At 39.6% G+C, this 23,858-nt stretch overlaps 1 protein-coding gene across 2 annotated transcripts in view; it reads right to left on the bottom strand.

Annotated features, from left to right (window-relative positions):
* LOC127626798 (voltage-dependent T-type calcium channel subunit alpha-1G-like) overlaps positions 1-23,858 on the bottom strand; it is a 204,726-nt gene that overhangs the window by 149,348 nt on the left and 31,520 nt on the right. For both annotated transcript variants that reach the window (XM_052102848.1, XM_052102849.1), the window contains exon 3: positions 11,177-11,274. In XM_052102848.1, the coding sequence (XP_051958808.1) occupies positions 11,177-11,274 (98 nt within the window). The remainder of the gene's footprint in view (positions 1-11,176; positions 11,275-23,858) is intronic.

The raw sequence follows: 23,858 nt of genomic DNA, 5'->3' as shown, positions 1-23,858 counted from the left end.
TAACTTGTATTGTACCCAGAATATTCCTTTAACAGCAATACAAATATGGACTGTCTAAGTAGGAGGTGTTGACTACAGTATCATTTTCTTATTGAGTATTACCGTTAGCATTTGTTTTTTAAAAAAGAAAATCTGCTGATTATAGAAATAGGAGCACTCTGAATCTGTTCACTAGATTGAAATGTTGTTCATTGCATGATATTCTAAAATGTCAACATATTGTATAAAGCCAACAACTAATAGAACCAAAACAAATATTTTTGATCTTATTTTTTATGTTCAGTCATTCAAATCAGCTGTCATCAGCTTTATAAACTGATAAAGTGTGTAATTTCTCTACTACTGGGACACCAAATGGAATGGCAGAAATAATAATATATTTCCATATAATTCCAAAAGTTTCCCAATGACTGTGTCACGTTCACTGTTGTCTTTTGGTTTTGTACTGTTATTTTGAAGTTTAGTTTAGTTCCTGTTTTGGTTTTTGTAGTCCTTTGTAGTTTCTTTTATTCTGTCATGTTCACTGTTGTCTTTTGTTTTGTGTTTTTATGTTGAAGTTTAGTTTAGTTCCTGTTTTGGTTTTTGTAGTTTCTTTTATTCTGTCATGTTCACTTTTGTTTTGTGCTGTCATTTTGAAGTTTAGTTTAGTTCCTGTTTTGGTTTTTGTAGTTTCTTTTATTCTGTCATGTTCACTTTTGTTTTGTGCTGTCATTTTGAAGTTTAGTTTAGTTCCTGTTTCCTGTTTGGTCTTTGTAGTCCTCTGTAGTTTCTTTTTATGATTGGTGTTCCCCTGATTGCTTCTCCTTCCCTGATTGCTTCCCCAGGTGTCCCTCATTCCCTTGTTTGTTCCTCTTGTATTTAACCCTGGGTCTTCGTTCAGTCCTGGTCGATCGTTGTTTGATCAATGTTGATGTTTTGCGCCGTTGCCTGTCTTCCCGTTTGTTCATCCAGTTCCGTGTACCCTCGATGTTTTCCTGATTTAGTTTTGTTTTCCCCATGTGGAGGTTTTCATTTGTTCCTGTTTGTTTTGTGTTAACTTTAATGTTCAATAAAACCGCGTCTGGATCCGCACCTTGTCTTGTCCTGCTCCCACACCAAGCGTTACAGACTGCTCCAGTCCCTTCCAACACATCCATCAGCTTTTAATTTTTGGACAAACTTATTGTCCCACCCAAAACTCACACCATAGACCTTTTTCACACTGCGGGTTTTTGGAACGTGAATGGAAACGATTGCAGGGTAAACTTCGACAGCAATTAATTGGAGTTAATGAGAGACCACAACAAATATTATTTTCACTTAACCATTTGCTCCAAGAGCAAAGGAAAAAAATCCACTTTTACATTTTAATGACTTTCCAGAAGTAGAAAAAAATAGAAGGCGGTGGATTAAGACAGTCAGTTGGGAGAAGATGCCAAATTTACTCTCACTTTTTTAGCAGCTGTAATCAAAACCCACTCGCAGCTGTGGTAATTAAGATTTTAAAACTAATTCCAGGGTAATATAACACAAAGAATAATGTTATAAACTGACACTCAATATTTAAAAAAATTGTCATATAAAAAAGCTAGATAGTTTGTGAAAAAGATCTATTGGTTAAGACAGATTGTGAGAAGGAGGAGGGCGTGGCCGGGCCTGAGGCTGCATCGCCAGCACTGAATCAGCTTATCAGTAGAAGAGCGAGATAAAGAGGAGCCGGAGAAGCCAGTTCGAGCAAGAAACATGTGTTTCTGTGTTTGTTTATATTTTATGTTGTTTTAAGTTTATTTTTATCATTAAACCTTGATGTTGACTGTTTCATCTTATCAAGTGGCTCATTGTGCATGACACCGTGGAGACTCTGCATGTGGAGGCTCATACTACTCTCCGTAATCCATGCACAATTTACCACGCACCCATTTAGAGGGATAACCACTAATCACGACCAAGAGGAGGTTACCCCATGTGACCCTCCCTAGCAACCGGGCAAATTTGGATGCTTAGGAGACCTGGCTGGAGTCACTCACCACACCCTGGATTCGAACTTGCGACTCCAGGGGTGGTATTCAGCATCAATACTCACTATTGATGCTACCTAGGCCCCATTTGAGTAGATTTGATTCCTATTGTAGACTAATTAAACAAACTATTAAACACTAATTAAACATGTTGACTGATCATGAATGGGAATTGGCTGGCGGCCTCAAGGTATGTGGGGCTCCAGTTCACACTTACTGATGACATGGACCAATGGCAGTAAGAAGGTGTTTAGCAGCCGGAATGAAGTTTTCTAAAAAAACTCAAAAACATCTACTTTTTGGCCAAATTTTGTTCAAAATTACATCACACCCATTCGTTCTTCAATTTACTTAGACAGTATGCAGAGGCCGTTACACTCAAAGTCAATTTACGAATGACTTAGAATTGTCTTGTAAGTATTTTAACATAAATTCTACAAAAAAAAAATCACTCTTCCCCTTTAAATTAGTATTTATCCATGTCAAATTATTTTCTATAACAACCACAGATGTAGTAATTGCAAACACAGTAATGCCAGTCCAATTTTTCCTTATCACCACCTTGACACCTAGCTAATTTTCCAGGAAATGTCTTGTCGTTTCCCTGTAGCCTTATCTGACCCTGCTATTTCAGTCATTTTGCATCTCACTAATGCAAATATTTTGCTCTCTGTTGGTGGTTAAATTAATGTATAAACTCCTTCTGAAAAGATTATTTAGGGGAGAGAGCATTCCTCAAGGAGAAACTTTAAATACCCTGCCAGAGCTGTTTTATTCTCCTGAAAAGAGAGCCACTAATGTGCCCTGGTCCTTGTGTTATAAAGAAGACCCCTGGGATAGCCTGCCCTTTGGAGCCCTCCACATGCATAAATCAAGCTCAATAACAAAGCACAGGGGGGAAAGGGATCATAAAAAGGACTTCCACAGATAATAAAAAAGCAGCTTTTCTATAGGTTTAATTAAATTGCTTACATGGACATGAAAACCACAAACACAAAGGCATATTTAGCTGTTCTGTATCTCAATCAATCCAAACACACAAGGGTGTTGATTTTTGGCAGGACACTAAACTATAATGCTTTAAAGTTATAAAGTTATGTCAAATGACAAATTTCAACGCTCTGATTTCATTCTTGCATCAATCAAAAGCGTATTGAATAGTGGATGTGAAATGGATGACCTGCTGATAAATAGATAACTAACAATAATGTAATCACGTATTTATTAATCTATGAAAATTGCCAGATTTCAATCATTCATTCTTTCCACAGGTTATTGATCCTTCTTTGTACAATAAATCAATTATACAAAATTTCATTCAGCTTGCTCCGCCTTGCTCTGATTGTAGCTGGTCTTTTAATGTACTTGCTTGTAATTCACACCCCATACACAAAGGAGTGAACTCACTAAACAGATGTTCCACTTTTGTGAGCGGTATTTAAGTACAAAAACCTGTGTTTTATTTACTAACTTCCCAGACAGAAAACACTGCCAGTTTGAACAGGCATTATCTGCACTGATAAAGTGCTACACTGTGCGCATTTAAAGGGAAAGTTCACCAAAAATGAAATTCTGTCATCACTTTTCTTCCCTGGAACACAAAAGGAGATGTTAGGTAGAATGTTAACCACAGTCACAATTGACTTATTATTTTAATTTTATTCAACTTTTTTTTTGCTTATTTTATCACTGACCATTTACATATCTTTGTTTACTAAAATTTGTATTTTGTTGTGTTATCGAAATTGATATTAAGATGCATGTAAAATAGACATTCTACCCAATATAGAAGTATAAAAATATACCCAAATTGATCTGGATCAAACTGAATTGAAACTGGAATAAATGGAATCTGCAAATTTGCATCGATACCCAGGCCTAATGGTGACTGAGGCTAACATTCTGCCTAACATCTCCATTTTTTTCGACGGAAGAACGAAAGTCATTTGGATTTGGAACATCATGGGTGTAAGTAAATGATGACAGAATTAAAAACATTTTGGTGAACTATCTCTTTAAAGTCATTGTCATTCTTTTCAGCACAAACATGACTCTTTTCTATGTAAATTCAGTGCTATTTACCAAACACAATTAAACTTGCTCTATTACTGGTTGTAAAAAACAGAATGTAAAATAGATGCTTGCCTACATTTTCTAGTGATCATGGCAGTAGTAATCATCAAATGATTATAAGATAATGGAGAACAGTGTCATAACCAGACAGAAATTGTGTTCAGCACTGATTTTGTGGGGCATGTTTGCACTGCTACCTGATTTGTATAATCCTTTTAGTAAAGGAATGCTACAGGGTGCTTAAACAATGCAGCAAGCTTGTGCAAATAAAAAACGCTGTCAGAAGTGATTTCCCCAAAAGTAATGTCTTTCAGTCCATTTTGATGTCCACTCCCTCTTTCTTGCAATGCCTATATATATATTTGTCTCTCTGTCTCTCTCTCTAGTCTACATGTCCAACACTCCAATTACTGCTGGCCTTCTGAAAATTGATGACCGTACCATAACCCCTGGCAGGCACTCAACATGATGCGGTTCCTCACCCTAAATAATAATAGAATGCAGAAGTGAGCAGGTGGGTTTACAATTAACCTCCAAATGGCCTCAAGTGTGGAATCAAGAAGAATTCTAATCCAGAAGATGAAGTGCAAAAGCGCTCCAGACATTCTGACAGACAAATTCACTTTCTAGGGAGAATGAAAGGGCACATACTGTAAAGTGCTTTGTCTACATATCACAAACATTTTCAAGGAATAGTTAATCTAAAATTAAGAGCTCTGTCATAATTTAGTCACTGTCATGTAGTTCCAAACTCATATGACTTTCTGTATTCTGTTGGACAAAATAGGAGAAATTCTGAAGATTCCTATTGTATTAACTGAAACCTTACATAACCTTAATTAGATAGAAAATTACAACAAGAAATCTTCAGAATCCCTTATTTTATGTTTTGTGGATAAAAGAAAGTCATACAGAATTTTCATTTTTGGGTGAACTAGTCCTTTCACACCTGAACAGTACAGTAAATAAAAGAGTGAGCCAGCCATACACAACAGTGGTATTGAGTATTTTGATTTGTGAGGGAACATGTTTGTCATCATCTGACAGTTTTGCCACATTCTCATCAATCAAGCCATGGGTGTGGAAAACAATGGGGTGTGTTGTTGATTAAGACTGCTCTGTAAAGTAAGGGACAGCAAAAAGATAGAGGTCACAGTGGTATAGAGGACATAGAGGAAGTTGATGTGATACAGATTAGGACAGCCATGACTCTGGGAAATTCCTGTGATGACAAACTCTATTCAATATTTAGCCTCCAAATTTATTCTAATACTGTGCTCTCATAAGAATTAAAAAAATTAGTTTTTGTAGTTTTCAGCTTGACAGCCTAAAGCCTGGTTTATACTTGACCCAGCCGCTTGATCACGAGGTTGAGCACAACAAAACTGACGTCATTGCGGCATTGGCGCCACAAGCCCTCATTTTGTGCGGTCGTGCACACTCCAATATTTGTGACTTGGGTGAACAGTGAAAATGAACTACTTCGAGGCAAATATTGGCTGAACAGATACAGCTGCAAAGGCACATCTATGATCCATCCATGTGGATAAAAGAATGTAGTAGGACTGGTCAGTATTGGAAGGGGGAAGCAAGGTTCAAGTAAGTTAAACGCTTTATTCACGCACAATAATGACTCCTAGGTGGCTTTCTTCAAACACACTAACATGCCACACTGCTGTGCATCAGTCTCTCTTTCCCTGGGCTCTGGTGTGGGCTAATCTTATCGCTCTTCCCGGATTACTGCAAAAAGAAGCAGCTGTTAGACCTAATTGTCATCCAGGGATGAATCCTTACCACTTCCCCACACCCAGCACGGACACTCAACCATGCCCTTGCCACACACACCACCATCCGACTCAGGCCAGGGAGCCATCTGAGGACTCGATCCATGAGCGCTGGAATGTAGCCAGAGCCCCAGACAAACGGAAGCGTCATGAATTGGTGTAAGCTGAACGGTGTGGAGAAGACGGTTATCTCATGGGATATTGGGTTTAAAGGTATATTCAAGTGTCGAATAAAAACAAGCTGTGCCTAAATGATCAAGCAGTTCATCAATTGGATTTGCATCAAATTTAGACAACACTACCATAGTCATCAAGACATAGTTTATACGACCAGGTAGAGGCGAGAACATGACTGCAAATTCTTTCTGCAATTTAGCTATGTCTGTGAACTGAGATGTTGATAGTAGTCGACAACGTCACAGGGACCGCCTCCCTCCATAATTACAGAAGGTTGAGATGGTATATTTGATGTGCGTCACCTCTATCTGTTTATTTTACCTCATAAAGGCCTTTGGAGTTCTTGAGTTTGGAGCAAATTCTCCTGTGTTAGTCAACCCAAAGTGTGGAGTTTTGCTCTAAGATCAAGAAAGTACTGAATCAAATATTTATTGTTTGAAGGTCCCTCCTCCCAAGCTTCCAGCATGATGTTGAGCACGCTGTGTGACTGACACCCATACAGCAGCTTGAATGCGGAAGACCCTGTGGAGGCTTGGGTGACCACTCGGACTGCAAATAACAGGGGTTCGAGACACTTATACTAAATTCTAGCACCCTCAAGCACGAACATACAAATCATATTTTTCAAGGTTTTATTAAATCATTCCACCAACCCATCTATTTGTGGGAGATAAACACTGGTGCAAATTGATTTAATACCCAATCATTCGTACAGATCGCATAGTGTATGTGACATAAAAGTAGTGCCTTGTTCAGTGAGGATTTCTTTTGGAATCTCCACTCGGGAGATCATTCTAAAGAGTACCTCGAGCAATGCATGCTGAGATGTTGCACAAAGGCACTGTTTCCGTATATCGCATTGCGTTATCTACCAGAACTAACACAAAGCGATGTCTGCGTGCCATCCATTCTAATAGCCCGATGAGGGACCTCGCTTACCGGCAGAGGGCGCAATGGTGCTTTTGGGGTGGCTGGTGGATTCACCAACTGACATTCATGGCATGCCGCACACCAACTGCGAACATCTCTGTGAATGTACGGCCAATAGAAACAGGCCATTAGACGGTTAATGTTTTTTATCACCCTAAGTGACTCGCCATTGGATTATGATGAGGTGGTTTGATTAGAACCAGTATCCACTAAGGCTTGATATGTACTTCCCCTGAGTGTCACAGGTATGCGGTATATTCCAGCTCGATCTAGGATGGCCATCACAGAGCATTGGTCCTGGAAGTGCCCCGGCTACCCGCAACTCCAACAAGCCTGTCTAGACATTATGACTGGGGAGCCGGTTTTGGAATATACTTGTGGCGGGGGCCAGAGATGGTAGGAGGGGTAGACAGGGAGTGAGAGAGAGAGGGAGGTGGCACTGGCCTCAATCTGCTTTTCCGGTCAGCAGACAAAGGATGAACTGCTTCAGCACCACCAGATCGACGACTCCCTCTGTGTTGCGCTCCTTCGCCAGCAGCAAGTATTTTATAATAAAAGTACAAATAATAATAAAATAAATAAAAAATAGGGGTTTAAAAATACAAAGATCATTAATCTGTTAAATTAGATAAGTCAGACATTTTAACAAATGTTTTTCATTTATTATTTTTGCATAGCTTTACCATCTTATGATAACATGGCAGATCTCTAAACAATACATTAAAATTAGGTTTATTTTCCGATACTTTCATCTTTTGGATAAAGAATCTTACATAAATAGAAATAGAAGTTTGTTGCTTTTTATTAAAAATGTTCTTAAAAACAAAGTAAGGGCACAATAACTAACACATATTAATGAAAATTAAGTAATAAGTGCCTTATTCAGGAAACACAAGCATAACAAATTTGTGTAAAATCCTTAATAAAACAATTATTGTGGAAATTGTCCCATTCATTTCAATGGGAAAATTTACAAGCATGTATTTACACAAAAAATTTTTTTGCAAATGTTTCATGAATAAGGCCCAATGAGTTTGCTCAGTCACTACACTGTATGTTAGCATTTCTATAAAGAGTTTATATGAAGCATTTCAATGTAAATTGTATAATCACATAATATAGGAATGGTGCCTTCAATACCTTGAGCATTGCTCTTTGGATTTAATTTATTTTGTATAGTTTGTTTGGAAAACTTTATAAGAATATATAGTCAATAAAAATAAGGATTTATAAGTGTTTTGAGGCATAAATACAAGTATTTGTCTATTGTCTTTTATTGAATACTGAATAAAAACTCGAACGAAGTTAAAAACTATCAATGAAAATGTATTCAATTTTCTTTATTCATGACACATGATCAGAAATAACACAGTTATTTCAGTCATTACTGCATGTTTTAGTTTTCATATATATATATATATATATATATATATATATATATATATATATATATATATATATATATATATATATATATGAGTATATATGGTGCAAGCATTTCAATGCATATTTTATAAGCATAAAACATAATAGCGGTGTCTTCTGTGCTTTGAATGTCGCAGAGACTTTAGCCTTGCTCATTAGTTTTAAATAGTTTAAATTTACAGTTTGTGTGAAAAATGTTTAATACTGCATCATATCTACAGTATATGCTTGTATACATTTATGGGTATAAGGATAATAAAAACTATTAGCATTTTTAAGGCATGATACAAGTATTTTTTGGTGCCTTAATATCGAATACAAAGATTTTTGTTAAGGTTTTTAAGTTGTTCTGGCAAACTACTTCTATTCACTACTATTTTCTGCAGATTCAGATACAACGGCAGGCCTGTCAAGTATAAACGCCTCCTATTATGTTTTTCTTATTTGTTTTGATTAGGGCCAGAAAAAAAAAAGACAAATTAAATCAACAAAATCACCAATTCTCCCAGTGATGGTCCGCAGTAGGTGAGCCACAGATAACTTAATATTCAATGAATGCAAGTCTTAGGCCCATTCATTAGCCTGGGTGTCTCTTGAATAATGAATTAGTCTGTCTGCTACTAATTCACCCCCTCTGTGTCTGATTGGCACAGCTATTAATTATGTAATAAGGATCATATGAATGGATGTGCTCTTGTCTCCTAGAAACAAACTACAAGGCACACACCCAAATGCAATTTCTGACCCCCTGGGCCTATCATGATGATGACTGCACAACTGAGAAAAATAAGGGCTGCTCCAGTGATATGGAATGGGTGCTAGATGAGTGGTTCTCAACCATCAGATATTTATTTGGAGATTGGATGGCCTTGGAGTCAAAAAGGTTGAGAGCCACTATTGAAGCTGATCAAAGAGAGTATTTACAATTGACACTATGTGTGTTTCCCCGTCTGTCGCGGGCAAATACGTAGAGTTCATTCAGAAATCTTCTTCGGCGTTGATGGTTGTGTTGCAGTCAGCTGCGAGTTACACACCTCTTCCTGTTTTCCTCTGACGCTTGCCTGTTGGATTCGACGGCGCATTACAACGGCTTTCTCCTTCTCTGCACGGCAGTGCAGTTTGCCCCTGGGCGCTTCGACAGCGCAAGAAACTTAAAGAGTTATAAAAGAGTGATTTTCTCTAAAAGAGTTATTTCCTCTAAAAGAGCAAATACGCAGCTGGCTTTGAACGTCCTTTTCAGGAGGGAACGAGACGTTGTGTACTCCCGGCCACGTCGCTGAGCCAAGCCACTGTAGTGACCGGACCATTCCGGCTCCTCAGAAAATTCCTGAATGAACTCGATGTATTTGCCCGCTTTTATACCCGTATGTCCGGGGCGGGGTACGCAAATACTGTCTGCCTAATTCCCATTGGCCTTTTTTCATAGATCAGAGGCATATTCTGTGCTCAAGAGAGACCCCTAGTGTCGCTTCTTCGACACAACATCTCGTTCCCTCCATCAGGGAATGGAGATTACATCCGTAACCTAGACGTTACTGATTGGATAGTTTTCCAATCATGAATAGACCATATTTAATTAACCTTCAAGACAGGAAGTGGTTTGAGACACATACAAGATGTGCCTCGTGCCAACTGTAAATGCATCTGGTTGTTTAGGCCACATAAGTCCATTTTTTCCTCACAAATGGAACTACGTCAGCATCCGGAAGTTTGGAAGCCCAAAGTTAACAAAGAAAATGTGTTACATAAGAGCATGTTGCTTTTTGTAATGCAATCATCAAAGCAAGTTCTGCAAAATTTCACTCCCTGGCACTAGCGCCATCACAGAAGTGAATTTGTAAGTAGTGTGTGAACAGTACAACAGATTTATATGCATTTTGTAGACACAAATTTATGTTGCCAAGTGTAAATGGCATGTTCAGTCCCCATCTGAAAGCAATCCGACTGATCAAGGCACATCAAATGAATAAGTGTCAACAGGAGGAAGGCTGACAGAAATACTGAACTGGATATAGAGGAACATTGTGAAGGTTGAGAACTGAACAGGACCCCACACAAATTACCCTCACGAAACCTCAGCGGGGTAAGTCAAAACATTCCAGCTAAACTCCATTGTTAAATATACATTTTATTGGCCTCCACAAATAGGGACTTCAAACACAATCGGCCAGACACTGTTCCTCATGAAATAAGAGCCATGGGGGAACCACAGGCATCTCCTTGGCACAGAGGGTGATTAAAAAATCACCTTATATAAAGATGTGGCTAAATAAATAAAAATATATAGGACAACAAAGATATTGTCATCCTGCATTAGAAAGTGTGTGTGTGTGTGTGTGAGGATGTCTCTATTATTCTTTCTCCCGCCCAGGAAGGGTGTGTGTGTGTGTGTGTGTGTGTGTGTGTGTGTGTGTGTGTGTGTGTGTGTGAGAGATAGAGAGAGTTAGAGAGAGGCAGTAAAAAGCACTGAAGAGGAAAATTATCTATAAATCTCTAGTCCCTAAAAAGGCATGAACCCCACTGGCATATGACTGAGCACAAGCTACAATTTTCTTACAAATGTTGATTAGATTACTTTAATTGACCACAGTGCTGAAATAATACAATTCAACATAAAATATTCTGAATTTAATCAACTCTGATTGAATGAAGAGAATTAATTAATTTAATTGAAAGTTGTGAGTTTCTAATTTTTCCAAAAGATACATTTTGTGATACAAATGTAGCATAACTGAAAATTCAATTGGTATGGTTGTACAAGAAGTATGCAAGTGGTGGTATTGTACTCACTGGGCACTCGGTTGATAGCCCGAAGGGGTCGAAGAACTCTGACTGTGCGGACTGCGGAGAAACTAACATTCTGTAGGTTGAGAGAATATTCCAGCATCCTGTAAACACATACAAAGAGACACAAATTTTAATGAAGTAATACATTTGATCAAAAAAGTATTTGGAAATTTTAGCCACTCTTAAAAACAGTTTCTTTTATTTTTTTTAGGCATTTAGGATAAAAGGAATTTGCTCCAAATTAAAAAATAAGTAATATGTTTGGACACTTTCTGGTTGTCAAACATGTCCAAAGTTAATGTGGTTACTCTGCCAGAGCACATGATTTGTGGAAAACTAGCTTCTTACATCCACTAAACATTACCTTGGGACCAGTTAGTTAAGTGTCACTTTAAAAAAGGCTCAGAAAAGTGAAGTTAGTTCTGAGAAAAGGTTTAGCATCAGGTTTGATGTTTTGTATCTATTGCATTCAGAAATATTCAAGTGTGACTTGAGTGTCCAAAAGTTTTCAAATACTATTGGGGGCCACTGTATATCACATTTATTTATAAACTAATGAAGGTACATTGTCTCTTGTTTGCAGTGCATCTATTAATTAATCCACCATTGTATTTTTTTATTTATACATATATTTTTTTATATCACCTGAAGGCAATTTGTTTTTATTAAGTTGATGAATATCTTCCATATCCTTTACCCCACTATGACAGTATAGAGTAAAAATGAAGCAATATTTTCAAATAAAGACTGACAGTCTAGACACATTAGTAGCGTGTGTTGGGTCTATTGTCAACACCATAGATCAATCGAAAGTTATCAGGATTCATCAAACAATTACACTGAATCATTTTCAATTAGGTCAGAGGGAGGTGGAATGAAGGTTAATGTAGAGCTTTCGCAAACAAACACATACACAGCTGCTGTGCACATGTGAACTTTGGAGCGAAGCACATGAAAGAATTGCATGTTTTCTTAGAAAATAAAGTGTGTGTCTCTATGTGCCTGTGTGCTTGCAACCGTGTAATTACAGCCCAATAACGGTTTCTGGCCATACAAAAACTTAAGAAAGATAGAAACACACACAAACACATACACATACACACACACACACACACACACACACTCTCTCTCTCTGTCTCTCTCTCTCTCTCTCTCTCTCACACACACACACACACACACACACACACACAAAAATGCATTATTTTAATATTAATATATCTTAAACAAATAAGGATACACGGCTGATGTTTATAAGCATATGTGCATGTTAATGATGGTTCTACTGGTCATGTGACCTGTTCTGATTTATGCTGCGTGATCTAGGGTGTTTCTCCATCTCCTCAAATATGGATTGAGTCAAGTCGGTGACGTGCAAACAGTGCGAGCCCCATTAGCCAAGCAGGGCAGTGAGGAAATGTGTTCTGACTTTGTTGCTCCTGAAATGTGCAGAAAAACTTTGAAGACTCTGATTGGGGTTGATGGAAACCAGCTGGTGACTGGACTACAAAAATAATAATATGTGACTAAGACTTAAAACGTAGGAATGAACAAAACACGAAAATATCAAAAGAAAGAGGGAACACAGGAAGTTGAGATGTTAGAAGTGATAAGAAGAAAGCCCTGTTGATAAAAAAGAAAAAGAAAATCTTAAACCGGCCTAAGGTGGTTTGCTGGCAAAGCTGAAAAGTGCACAAAAGACCTAAAAAAAAAAAAAAAAAAAAAAGGCATATAGACCCTTGGAAATCAGCTAAGACCAGCAAACCATCTTAGGCTAGTTTAAGCTGTTTTTTTTTTTCTTTTATTTCTTTTAGCAAGGCAGGTGCCCTAGCCTGGCCAAGCTGAAATCCACTTTAAAATACTTTTAAATTTAGCCAGGCTGGGAGACTAGCTGACCACCTTAGTCTGGTTTAAGCAGTTTTTTAGCAGAGAGGATGAAATGATACAGAAGGCGAAACAGAGAGGAAGAAAGATAGAGAGATGTAGGGGTGGGAGGGAGGTAGAGAGAGAGAGATCAAATCTAAGGACAAAATGTCTGTCAAGAATGGAAGAGACAGGACATGTGTGAGGACAGTGAAAAAGTATCCTGGGTCAGTCTAACAAACAATGTGGAGGAGGGGTGTATCTAAACAAGCTGGATATGTGTAAATGTGATATCATCAACAGCCTCTTACATCTATCGTATACATGTACAAATCACTAATATGCACATCACAAACACACATAAACAGATATAGAAGTGACTGGTTAGGGCTTTTGTCCATTCTGCACCTAGACATCATCTCTGTTATCTTGTTGTGCTTTGCAGAGCTGTGGTAAAGGATGACACGCTGTCCCATAATCACTCTGTTTCTTGACAATAACGGTCACACAATGAACAATGGCTGCATGCTGCATACATAATGCCAATTGGGAGGTCACTAATAATAGGAAAAGTATGAGCAAACCAAGTCACTCAGATTCAAAACAAGTCTGGCCTTTCACATCCATAAGAAATCAGCTCAATTTGATCTCCCTGTGTACCCCAGAGAGCTAGCGTATGGCTATCAGCTGTTTGAACTGTTCCACTACACACCATGAAAGGACTGAAAGACATTTACATTCCTTCAGCATTAGAAATATCAGCCCTTTAGGGACATGTACAATTGTATACATTATCAGTTGGTGTATCAATGCATGGCAAATGCAAATTTAGTTAGCTTGTAAATGTTACTGCAATATTTCACTGTTATGCTTCCTCTCTCTCTTTTTCTCTTTCTCAATCTCTTTCCTCTCGGTGTCCTTTGTGGTCTTCAAAGCAGCAATCCTGGCTACAGTTCAATCAGAGCATGGTGTCTTTCACCACCTGGCAGGTTAATGAGGTGAGTTTTAGTGGAGGTTCACTGCTATACAATTAGCTCTCCATTACGATAGAGAAGGAAGATACCACCTAACAACACACACACTTTGTCCAGAGGCAGTGTAAAAGGAGTAGATGAACCTCTAGTAAATAAATAAATAAAAATGAATGAGAGAAAGCACAATGCTCAATATGGTGGCTGTAGGAATCAATGTCCCACAAATTGTGTTTTGTTGATAAAGGCATCACTTTTGTTTTTCACTCTAAATAAAACAACAGCTGGACTAGCCTAAAAAAGGCCACTTCTTAATGTGATTTGAGCTAAAGTAGATAAATTAATTGATGTCAGATTTTATAGCCAATTTGGGGTGGGATCCCTTAAAAAAAAAAAAAAAAAAAAGCCAATAGCCCTTAGCTTAAGTTATAGAACCATACGTTACTAATTGCTATTGCTAATAAGAAGTAGGTTGTGGAGTGGACATAGACATTCTAGAGGATACAATTTTGTATACACCCTAGCTAAGGACATGCAAGTCTGTACATTTTGAATGTGCATATCTGCTAAAAGTATATTTAGTCAGCATTTAGGAGTGCACAACCCTGTTAGCTTCAAAGTTAGCAGACATGGACTGCAAGCCTCAAAACTATTTAATGTGGTGTTTAAATATGTTGTCTGAGCTCACAAAAAGAGACAGACAGAGAGGTGCTAATATCCAATACCTCTCTTCAGTTTTATAGTCCTGTCTTGTACTTTTTATTTATTTCACTCTCAACAAGCTCTCAGTTACAATTGCCATCAGGGGTGCTCTTCTGTTTTTATGGGATGGGGTTGATTGATTTATTATGGTCAGAACAGGATCTGCCCCTGGACCAAAATTCAAAACAACTGTTCATCATCAGCTCTCTACTTTTTTAAAATTTTTTACTGAAATTGTATTTTTGATACATTTTTGATTCAGGCTATTGTGCAATTCTAGTCCTCCTTGATCATAGTGCCACTTTCGACAACATAGATCAATGAATTCTGCTAGAGTGTTTAAGACGGTGGGCAGGGATTCAAGAAACTGCCCTTGAATGGTATTCCTCCTATCTTAAAGAGAGATCTTTCTCTGTTGAATTGGGAAATGTTTCCTCCTCCTCTGCACCCATTACCTGCAGGGTTCCTTAACGCTCTATTCTGGGCCCAGTTTTCTTTATATATGCTCACTTTAGCCCATATTTGTCAAAAACACAACATATCCTACCACTGTTATGCTGATGATATTCAGCTTTATCTCCCTCTAAAGCCAGGGGATAATTCTGCTTTACATTCACTTTTTCACTGTTTTAATGATATTAAAAAGTGAATGGTAAGTAACTTTCTCCAGCTTAACAAGTCAAAAAACAAAGTGGTATTGTTTGGCCCCCCTGACTTAGCAAAGCATATAATTAATAATCTAGGCCCCCCTTTCCTCTAATTTACACAATCAAGCAAGAAATATTGGTGTGACTTTCCATTTCGACTTTTCTTAGATATTTGAGTTTTATCACACAGTGCACTTACATTTTCAAAACCGCACCAGGAAAAGCTAGTTTAAAGGTATTTTACTTCTAATTCTGTGAATTGACGGCCGCCTTGCATGTTTATTTGTAACTTTCAAGATTTGTGATTCTCTTTACTCCCAGCAGATGGCGCAGGGGCTCACTTGTAGTCCTACAATAATTTTGTATACGTGTTTAGTATATATATATATATATATATATATATATATATATATATATATATATATATATGCAAGCTTATAGTGCCACCTGTTTACTCCAGAGGGCAGTAAGTGAAACTTCAGCTGTGTGGTAACGTGCAGTTTATACAGTGAAGAAAACAACCATTCAGCTGACAACACAACACAAACATGCATTACTTTCTTGCGTTCAAAACACTTGATAGAGCGTAAATCCAACTAAGAGATCTCAAGATGTGTTGTAAGTATGAATCTATATTTAACTTGACACAGTGACCTAAAAATGCATGTTTATGATGAAATGCACCCGAGATGCTACACAAGCATGTCTGATACAAGTGTACATTGACAGGTCCTTAAACAAGCCCTCATAATAAATCTCGAACTGACTGACTTATGTTCTATAATATGGTAGTAAACAATACATTGTATTCTAAAGCCGCTTTTTGTAATGTCTTATAAATTATTAACTCTTCTGCCACAAGAATGTAATGTATTTCATTTATTTGACTATTTTATATACACTCACCTAAAGGATTATTAGGAACACCTGTTCAATTTCTCATTAATGCAATTATCTAATCAACCAATCACATGGCAGTTGCTTCAATGCATTTACGGGTGTGGTCCTGGTCAAGACAAACTCCTGAACTCCAAACTGAATGTCAGAATGGGAAAGAAAGGTGATTTAAGCAAGTTTGAGCGTGGCATGGTTGTTGGTGCCAGACGGGCCGGTCTGAGTATTTCACAATCTGCTCAGTTACTGGGATTTTCACGCACAACCATTTCTAGGGTTTACAAAGAATGGTGTGAAAAGGGAAAAACATCCAGTATGCGGCAGTCCTGTGGGCGAAAATGCCTTGTTGATGCTAGAGGTCAGAGGAGAATGGGCCGACTGATTCAAGCTGATAGAAGAGCAACTTTGCCTGAAATAACCACTCATTACAACCGAGGTATGCAGCAAAGCATTTGTGAAGCCACAACACGCACAACCTTGAGGCGGATGGGCTACAACAGCAGAAGACCCCACCGGGTACCACTCATCTCCACTACAAATAGGAAAAAGAGGCTACAATTTGCAAGAGCTCACCAAAATTGGACAGTTGAAGACTGGAAAAATGTTGCCTGGTCAGATGAGTCTCGATTTCTGTTGAGACATTCAGATGGTAGAGTCAGAATTTGGCGTAAACAGAATGAGAACATGGATCCATCATGCCTTGTTACCACTGTGCAGGCTGGTGGTGGTGGTGTAATAGTGTGGGGGATGTTTTCTTGGCACACTTTAGGCCCCTTAGTGCCAATTGGGCATCGTTTAAATGCCACGGCCTACCTGAGCATTGTTTCTGACTATGTCCATCCCTTTATGGCCACCATGTACCCATCCTCTGATGGCTACTTCCAGCAGGATAATGCGCCATGTCACAAAGCTTGAATCATTTCAAATTGGTTTCTTGAACATGACAATGAGTTCACTGTACTAAAATGGCCCCCACAGTCACCAGATCTCAACCCAATAGAGAATCTTTGGGATGTGGTGGAACGGGAGCTTCGTGCCCTGGATGTGCATCCCACAAATCTCCATCAACTGCAAGATGCTATCCTATCAATATGGGCCAACATTTCTAAAGAATGCTTTCAGCACCTTGTTGAATCAATGCCACGTAGAATTAAGGCAGTTCTGAAGGCGAAAGGGGGTCAAACACAGTATTAGTATGGTGTTCCTAATAATCCTTTAGGTGAGTGTATTATATATATATATATATATATATATATATCCATCCATCCATCGTCAACCGCTTATCCTGTGTACAGGGTCGCGGGGGCTGGAGCCTATCCCTAGCTACCCCATATATATATATATATATATATATATATATATATATATATATATATATATATATATATATACAATTTTTAAATATTTAAATATAACTATGTATAATTATTTCATCATTATATATTGAATTATTGTTATATGAGGGGCTTTCTCACGACTAATAAGGACACCATGTAATTAATTTGATTACAAATTGTAAGTGATTGACAGCCCTAATATATATATATATATATATATATATATATATATATATATATATATATATGCATACTATGGAACCACAAATCAAAATATGAGGTCAATTTGCAAACATGCTAAGGTGATAAATATGCATGCAAATTTCACCTATTCAATATATAATGATGCATCGAAAAATGTTTGAGGTCAATTGACAAGTAAGCTGATAAATGGGTGGTGCTATTATGATCATTGTATCAAGAGCTATAAAGTAGCCACAGATTGCCTGGTGCTCACTGTGTAGTTGGGGCGGCAACACAGTTTGGGCGGTTGCACAGTTGCATGGTATATGGTCATACTTACAATGAATCGTAGGTTGCGTATGACGGCACAGCATTGGACTTGCTTCAAAATATTAATGAGATGGAATCGGAGGGCGAGGAATGTGAGGTGCTCAATGGAGAGGAGGAGAGAGACGATGGAGGTGGCTCTATTACTGAATCGGACTCAGATTCAGAATCAGACTCTGAAATTGAGTGTGCCGGGGATTTCAAGAGGTTGCAAGAGATGGCACAGTATACATTTACATTTACATTTATACATTTATGCATTTGGCAGATGCTTTTATCCAAAGCGACTTACAGAGCCCTTATTACAGGGACAATCCCCCCGGAGCAACCTGGAGTTAAGTGCCTTGCTCAAGGACACAATGGTGGTGACTGTGGGGATCGATATATCCCCACTAGTATAGGTTGAACAAAATTCTGGCAACTCTCGGGGTAGAGCCAAAGAGGCCAATATAATGAGAGAACCCCCAGGGCCAACATCTTATGTTTACCAGATAGAAAGTTAATCTTAATCTGAGGATCTATAAGAGTCATATAATGCGCAAAGAATAATTAACCCCTTCATAACCAGAGGTAGGGAGTGAGGATTTATTCTATTGTTAATGCTTGTGACTTTCAGTGGATGTCTAGGAGGCAGCTGGGATTCGTCCACCGTCACTTGGATTAAGGCGACTCACTACGCAACCACGAGGACTTAAAAGAACATTGGGAATGGGGCATTCCAAATTGGGTGAAAAAATGTACTTGAATACCTCCATCATTTCCGTAAACTATGGCTGGTTGGGCCATTTTGGTGCAATCAACAGAACCGTTTCCTTGTCCTCTCAGACTTTGCTGATGACCGAGTGAAAGAGATGCACTGGGGGAAATGTGTATTTGCGTTTCACTGGCCACTTGTGTGCCAAGGCATCCACTCCCAGCGGGGCTTGGGACATGGAGTGCCAAAGAGGGCAGTGGGCTGTCTCTGCGGGGAAAACAGTTCGACTTCCACTTTTCCAAACACATCCCAAATCCTCAGAACCATCTGAGGATGAAGACTCCAGTCCCCCGCCATCTGTCCCTGGAGTGACAGCATGTCTGCTCCGCAGTTCAGATGGCCCCAAACATATGTTGCACGCAGAGAGAGGAGTTGGCGCGCCCTCCACATGAGGAGGCCTTGCACCAGACTCATCACTGGTAGTGGTCGAGTGCCGCACTGGTGATTTATGTAGGCTACCACTGACATATTGTCTGTCCGAATCAGAACATGATGTCATCAGTGAGAAGGTGGCTAGCAGTTCCAAGTGGTTGATGTGCCACGCCCGTTTCGCACACTTGCAAGTGTGAAAACTGGGCGTCGAACGCACCGCGCACCCCAACCTGTGTTGAACGCATCTGTGGTAAACCACTTTCCACCTGAAAGCCTGACCCAGCATCACAATTTGCTGAAAAATGTTTGGAGCTGTCCAAGGTGCTAGAGCAGCCAGGCAGCAGTGAGTCATGGTGATGTCTAATGTGTAAAAGACCTAACGGTATGACGGCGGATGCTGCCACTATAAAACCCAGCATTTTCGGAAAAGACTTCAGTGGAAATGCTTTCCCCAGTTTGAACTGAGACATACACTGGTGAATGGTCTGGACGCGCTCTCTCGTGAGGTGCGCACACATGCTCATGGAGTCGAGTTGAATGGTTGGCTGGGAGAAAGTGTGCTCTTCGGCCAGTTGACATTGAGACCCAGGCTGTTCAAATGGTGAAGTATCAAATCCCTGTGCTCGCATAGCAGAGCCTCTGATGGGGCCAGTATTAGCCAATCATCAAAGTAATTCAGAATGTGCATGCCGTTCATCTTCAAAGGGTCGAGCACCGCATCGACACATTTTGTGAAGGGAAGGACTTTGAATTGATATTTCATCCCCTCAAACATTAATCTCAAGAAAAGCCTGTGGCTGTACAATTTGGATATGAAAGTACATGTCCTTTAGATCTATTGATGCAAACCAGTCCTGTGGGTGGATGTGTGACAAGATCCGTTTCTGAGTTAACATTTTGAATTGGCGTTTTGCCAAAGCATGATTCAAGTGTCTCAGATCTAGGATCAGCCGAAGAAAGAGAAAATAGCAGCTGTAAAACTCCTTGTGTTCTAAATCCCTGTCTAGAACAATCTCTATTGCATCTTTCACGAGAAGACTGTGAATCTCGGGCCATAACAATGGCATGTCTCATGACGGAATCATGGACATTATAATGCCTTTGAATCAAGGCAGCCAGCATGCAAATTGGAGCATATAGCCGTGCTCGATTGTTTTTTGAACCCAGTCTGACACACCCATGAGAGCTTGCCATGCATATGCATGGTGAGACACAGGGTGCATCAGTTTCTCGGTGTGAGAAACGTGAAGAGAAATTGAGCGCTCTTTTTGAGAGCGTCTTGTGCGATCTCAACAAGCGATTTTCTTTTTTCATTTTTAATACATTCTTTATTTGCAAACAACACATATGAACAATATTTTGTATAACATTCCAGTCCCGGTGAACTTTAAAGCAGAACAGCATGTGAACTTTAAAGCAGAAACAGGGATTTCTTTGAATCTGGGCCAAGAAGAAATGCGGGCTCAAGTCTCCTCTTCACATAGATCCACCGCAGAATTTTCCCTTTGGTGCTGGGATCGCGCTGAGGTGGGCGAGGCTTCCATTTGGGCCACGATTTACATGGTCTCACCAATGGCTCAGTGATGGCTCTTGGTTGGAGTGGGGTTTTATACAGGGCGCTGGCTCAAAGCAGAGCGTGAGAGGGGTGGATGAGAGGGAAAACCTTTCTTAAGCAAAAAGTGCTTCATCATCTGCAACTGCTTTTGCATCAAGATGAAACGTTCAGAAAAGCTTTCGGCTGCATTTATGAAAAGGCCATCAGGGGAGGCAGGTGTGTCGAGTAAGGGCAGCTTTCTCAACATTATGCATCTCTGTGAGCGTTAAGCAGACATGTCGGTCCAAAACCACCAAATTACTTAACTTTTTGATGGCCTGTGTGGTAAATTAGTAGCTTGCAGTGCCAGATCTGTGGTTGTGCAGAGATCTTGAACAATGTCAGGGTTCGGGTCTTGCTCATCCACATCTTTGAGGAGCTGAAAGACTTGAAGCACTACCATGCGATGGGGCTCTGAACCAGCATGGCCCACTGCTGTGTAAGCTCTTCCAGCCAGTGTGGACATCAGTCAGCACAGCTTGGAAGGGTGGGTGGTGCAGGATTTCCATCCCACAGCTGTAGAAGGACAGAGATGATCTTCAAACGCTTCTTCAATATGGGGAAGCTTAGCATATCCTTTATCCTCAGTGTGGTCCACTTCTGTGAGGACCGCACCTCCTCTGAGCTGGACACAAGACAAATAGAGTGCACGTCAGGTTTTTGTAAGCATGTTGTGGACTTCCGGCAAGAACGGTGCAGTTTTCCAGGCCGCTTCCTGCTGGCCGATCTGCAGGAACCACTCATCTAGGCAAGATTTTACCGGCTCCTCTGGAGCGGACCACTCAAGACCAAGCTCCTCAACTGCCAGTGTGAGGATGCGAAGAAGCTCTCTGTCAGTGGCCAGTATGTGCTCCTCACGCTCGCTGGGGGAAGGCGCTGTAGCATCCTCCAGGGACAGGGCATCATTATAATCGTCAGACCTGCCAAATATGACAACACCGTACTCATTCACAGAGGACCGGAGGTCATCACGTGCATAATGCACTGGCAAAGACACTGCATAAGAAGACAGAGGGGCTCGTGGGGCTTGCACCAGCACAAGATCCTCCTCAAGTTCTTCCATCTCTACCTTTCAGTCCTGCTGTGCTTCCTTATGTGGTCCATCGAGACTGAACACAGAGGAAATGGTTGGGAGGGCGCTGGAGGCTGAATCGTCCCTCAGAATAAGGGCGACCCTAGAGTGGAGCGTCTTGAGACTCATGTTCTCACTGTGAGGGCATTTTGTCCCCATGAGAGCTGCTTCGGTGTGGGTGTGGCCCAGGCAACGAACGCAGCTCTCATGTGTCACTCACAGGAACATTTGCAATACAACATCTTTAAAATGACACGCACACACAAGCTGTGTTTTATGTGTGTTTTACATGACTTAGATTAGACAAAAGAGTTTTTTGTAGAAATACCAACATGCTCTTTCTAAAAAGCACCATAGTTCCACAACCATGAGGCTTGTTAAATCAAATTTTACATTTAAAACGGTCAGTCCGGTTACAGTTTTGAAGGCCTGATTACTGTATATCCAAATATAATTTATATTAAAACTTGTAAATGTACTGTAGCTTGGAAAAGTACAGTTCACTAACATTTTAACTCATTATTTGCATTATACAGTACTGTATAATGTTTAAAATCTTAAAGGAAATTACTTTTGAAATATCTGGAAACTGGAACAAATCTGGTTCATAATATGATCCATGTAAAGAATGCTACTGTGTGTCAACACTGACCCCCTCTGCAGTAGCATGGTCTCCGTACAGAATAATAATCGTAATGGAAGCTAATGCAGACGTATAACTTGAGTGGATGAAGAGGAAACCAGAAACCAGAGCCTTAGCCAAAAATCAGTCCTTAGATGGGTCGGGGAGAAAAAGAATGAAGGGAACCTTTAACTGGCCTTTTCCTTGAGAAAATGTTTGAAATTAAGAGCCCTAGACTTGTCCCATTGAAAGGGTGTTTGGTCTGTACTGTACATAACTTTATTTTATTTCATTTACTGCTGTTTTAGCAGCAGTTCTGGACACAGTCTAAAAAACATCACAAGTAGAAGGCATTTGTGTCTGAATATGGATACAGTTCATGACTACAGTAAACGAGGACAGGGTTTTGCTTAAAAAATGGTAACAGTAGGTAACATTTCAAAGGGTCCTGCAGTATGATAAGTGATTTTTTTAAAAGTACAAACATTCCCTGTAGTCTCTTATTTAATATAAGGTCATAAAAATGTATTATAAAAGAATTAGCAAAATGCTGTTTGTGGAGCGGAGGGGGGCGGGGCCGGGTCGGAATATCGCGCGCCCGGTCCCTGATCGGCCTGATGAGGCGCGCGAGGGATAAAGGCGGCCGGTGACGATGGTTCGAGAGAGAGCTCGTTTATGGACATTTATCATTAAACTATTATTTATATTGAAAAGCCGGTTCTCGCCTCCTTTCCATTGATCCCTTTACACTGTTCAAAACCATTTTAGATGGAGTATATGTCATACAGCAAGACATGTCAATGTCTCAAAAGTATTTAATGTCAAGTACTTCATGCTTTTGTCCAAACAGAATTTATCATGCACAGGGAGTGCCAAAAGCCATCAGATGAAGAGTGCATATGTAAAAGATACAAATATAAAAAATTAAATGAGGATTTAAACATATTATCTCACCAAATCTGTTAACGCAATAGCCAATAAAAGCAAATTATTTTCATGTTTTTCTCTCTTTTTCTCACTGCAAGTGAATGGTTCTCATATGTGTTGAAGCTCCCAGCCATCTGCTAGTATCTGTGTATGGCTGTGTTAGCAATTCAAAGCATCTCCATATACAAATATGAGATGAAAAACTTCTAAGATGAAAGCACTGGCTGCTGTCCAGTGTCATCAACAGCCTCCAGGCCAAATGGCATTCCTGAAGTCTTCTATACCTAAGCACGGAATCTTCATTCAAGCCCAGGGTGACTCCATTGGCACTGCAGATGTGGCAATAGTTGGGTCATGACCTTTACTGCAGATTAATTTAGACCAGAAATTAACAGAGGCTCAGGGCAAAAATACCACCAAAAG

This window comes from Xyrauchen texanus, chromosome 33 (assembly GCF_025860055.1).
Source record: "Xyrauchen texanus isolate HMW12.3.18 chromosome 33, RBS_HiC_50CHRs, whole genome shotgun sequence".
Lineage (NCBI taxonomy): Eukaryota > Metazoa > Chordata > Actinopteri > Cypriniformes > Catostomidae > Xyrauchen > Xyrauchen texanus.
This window is presented reverse-complemented; position numbering and strand designations above follow the sequence as displayed.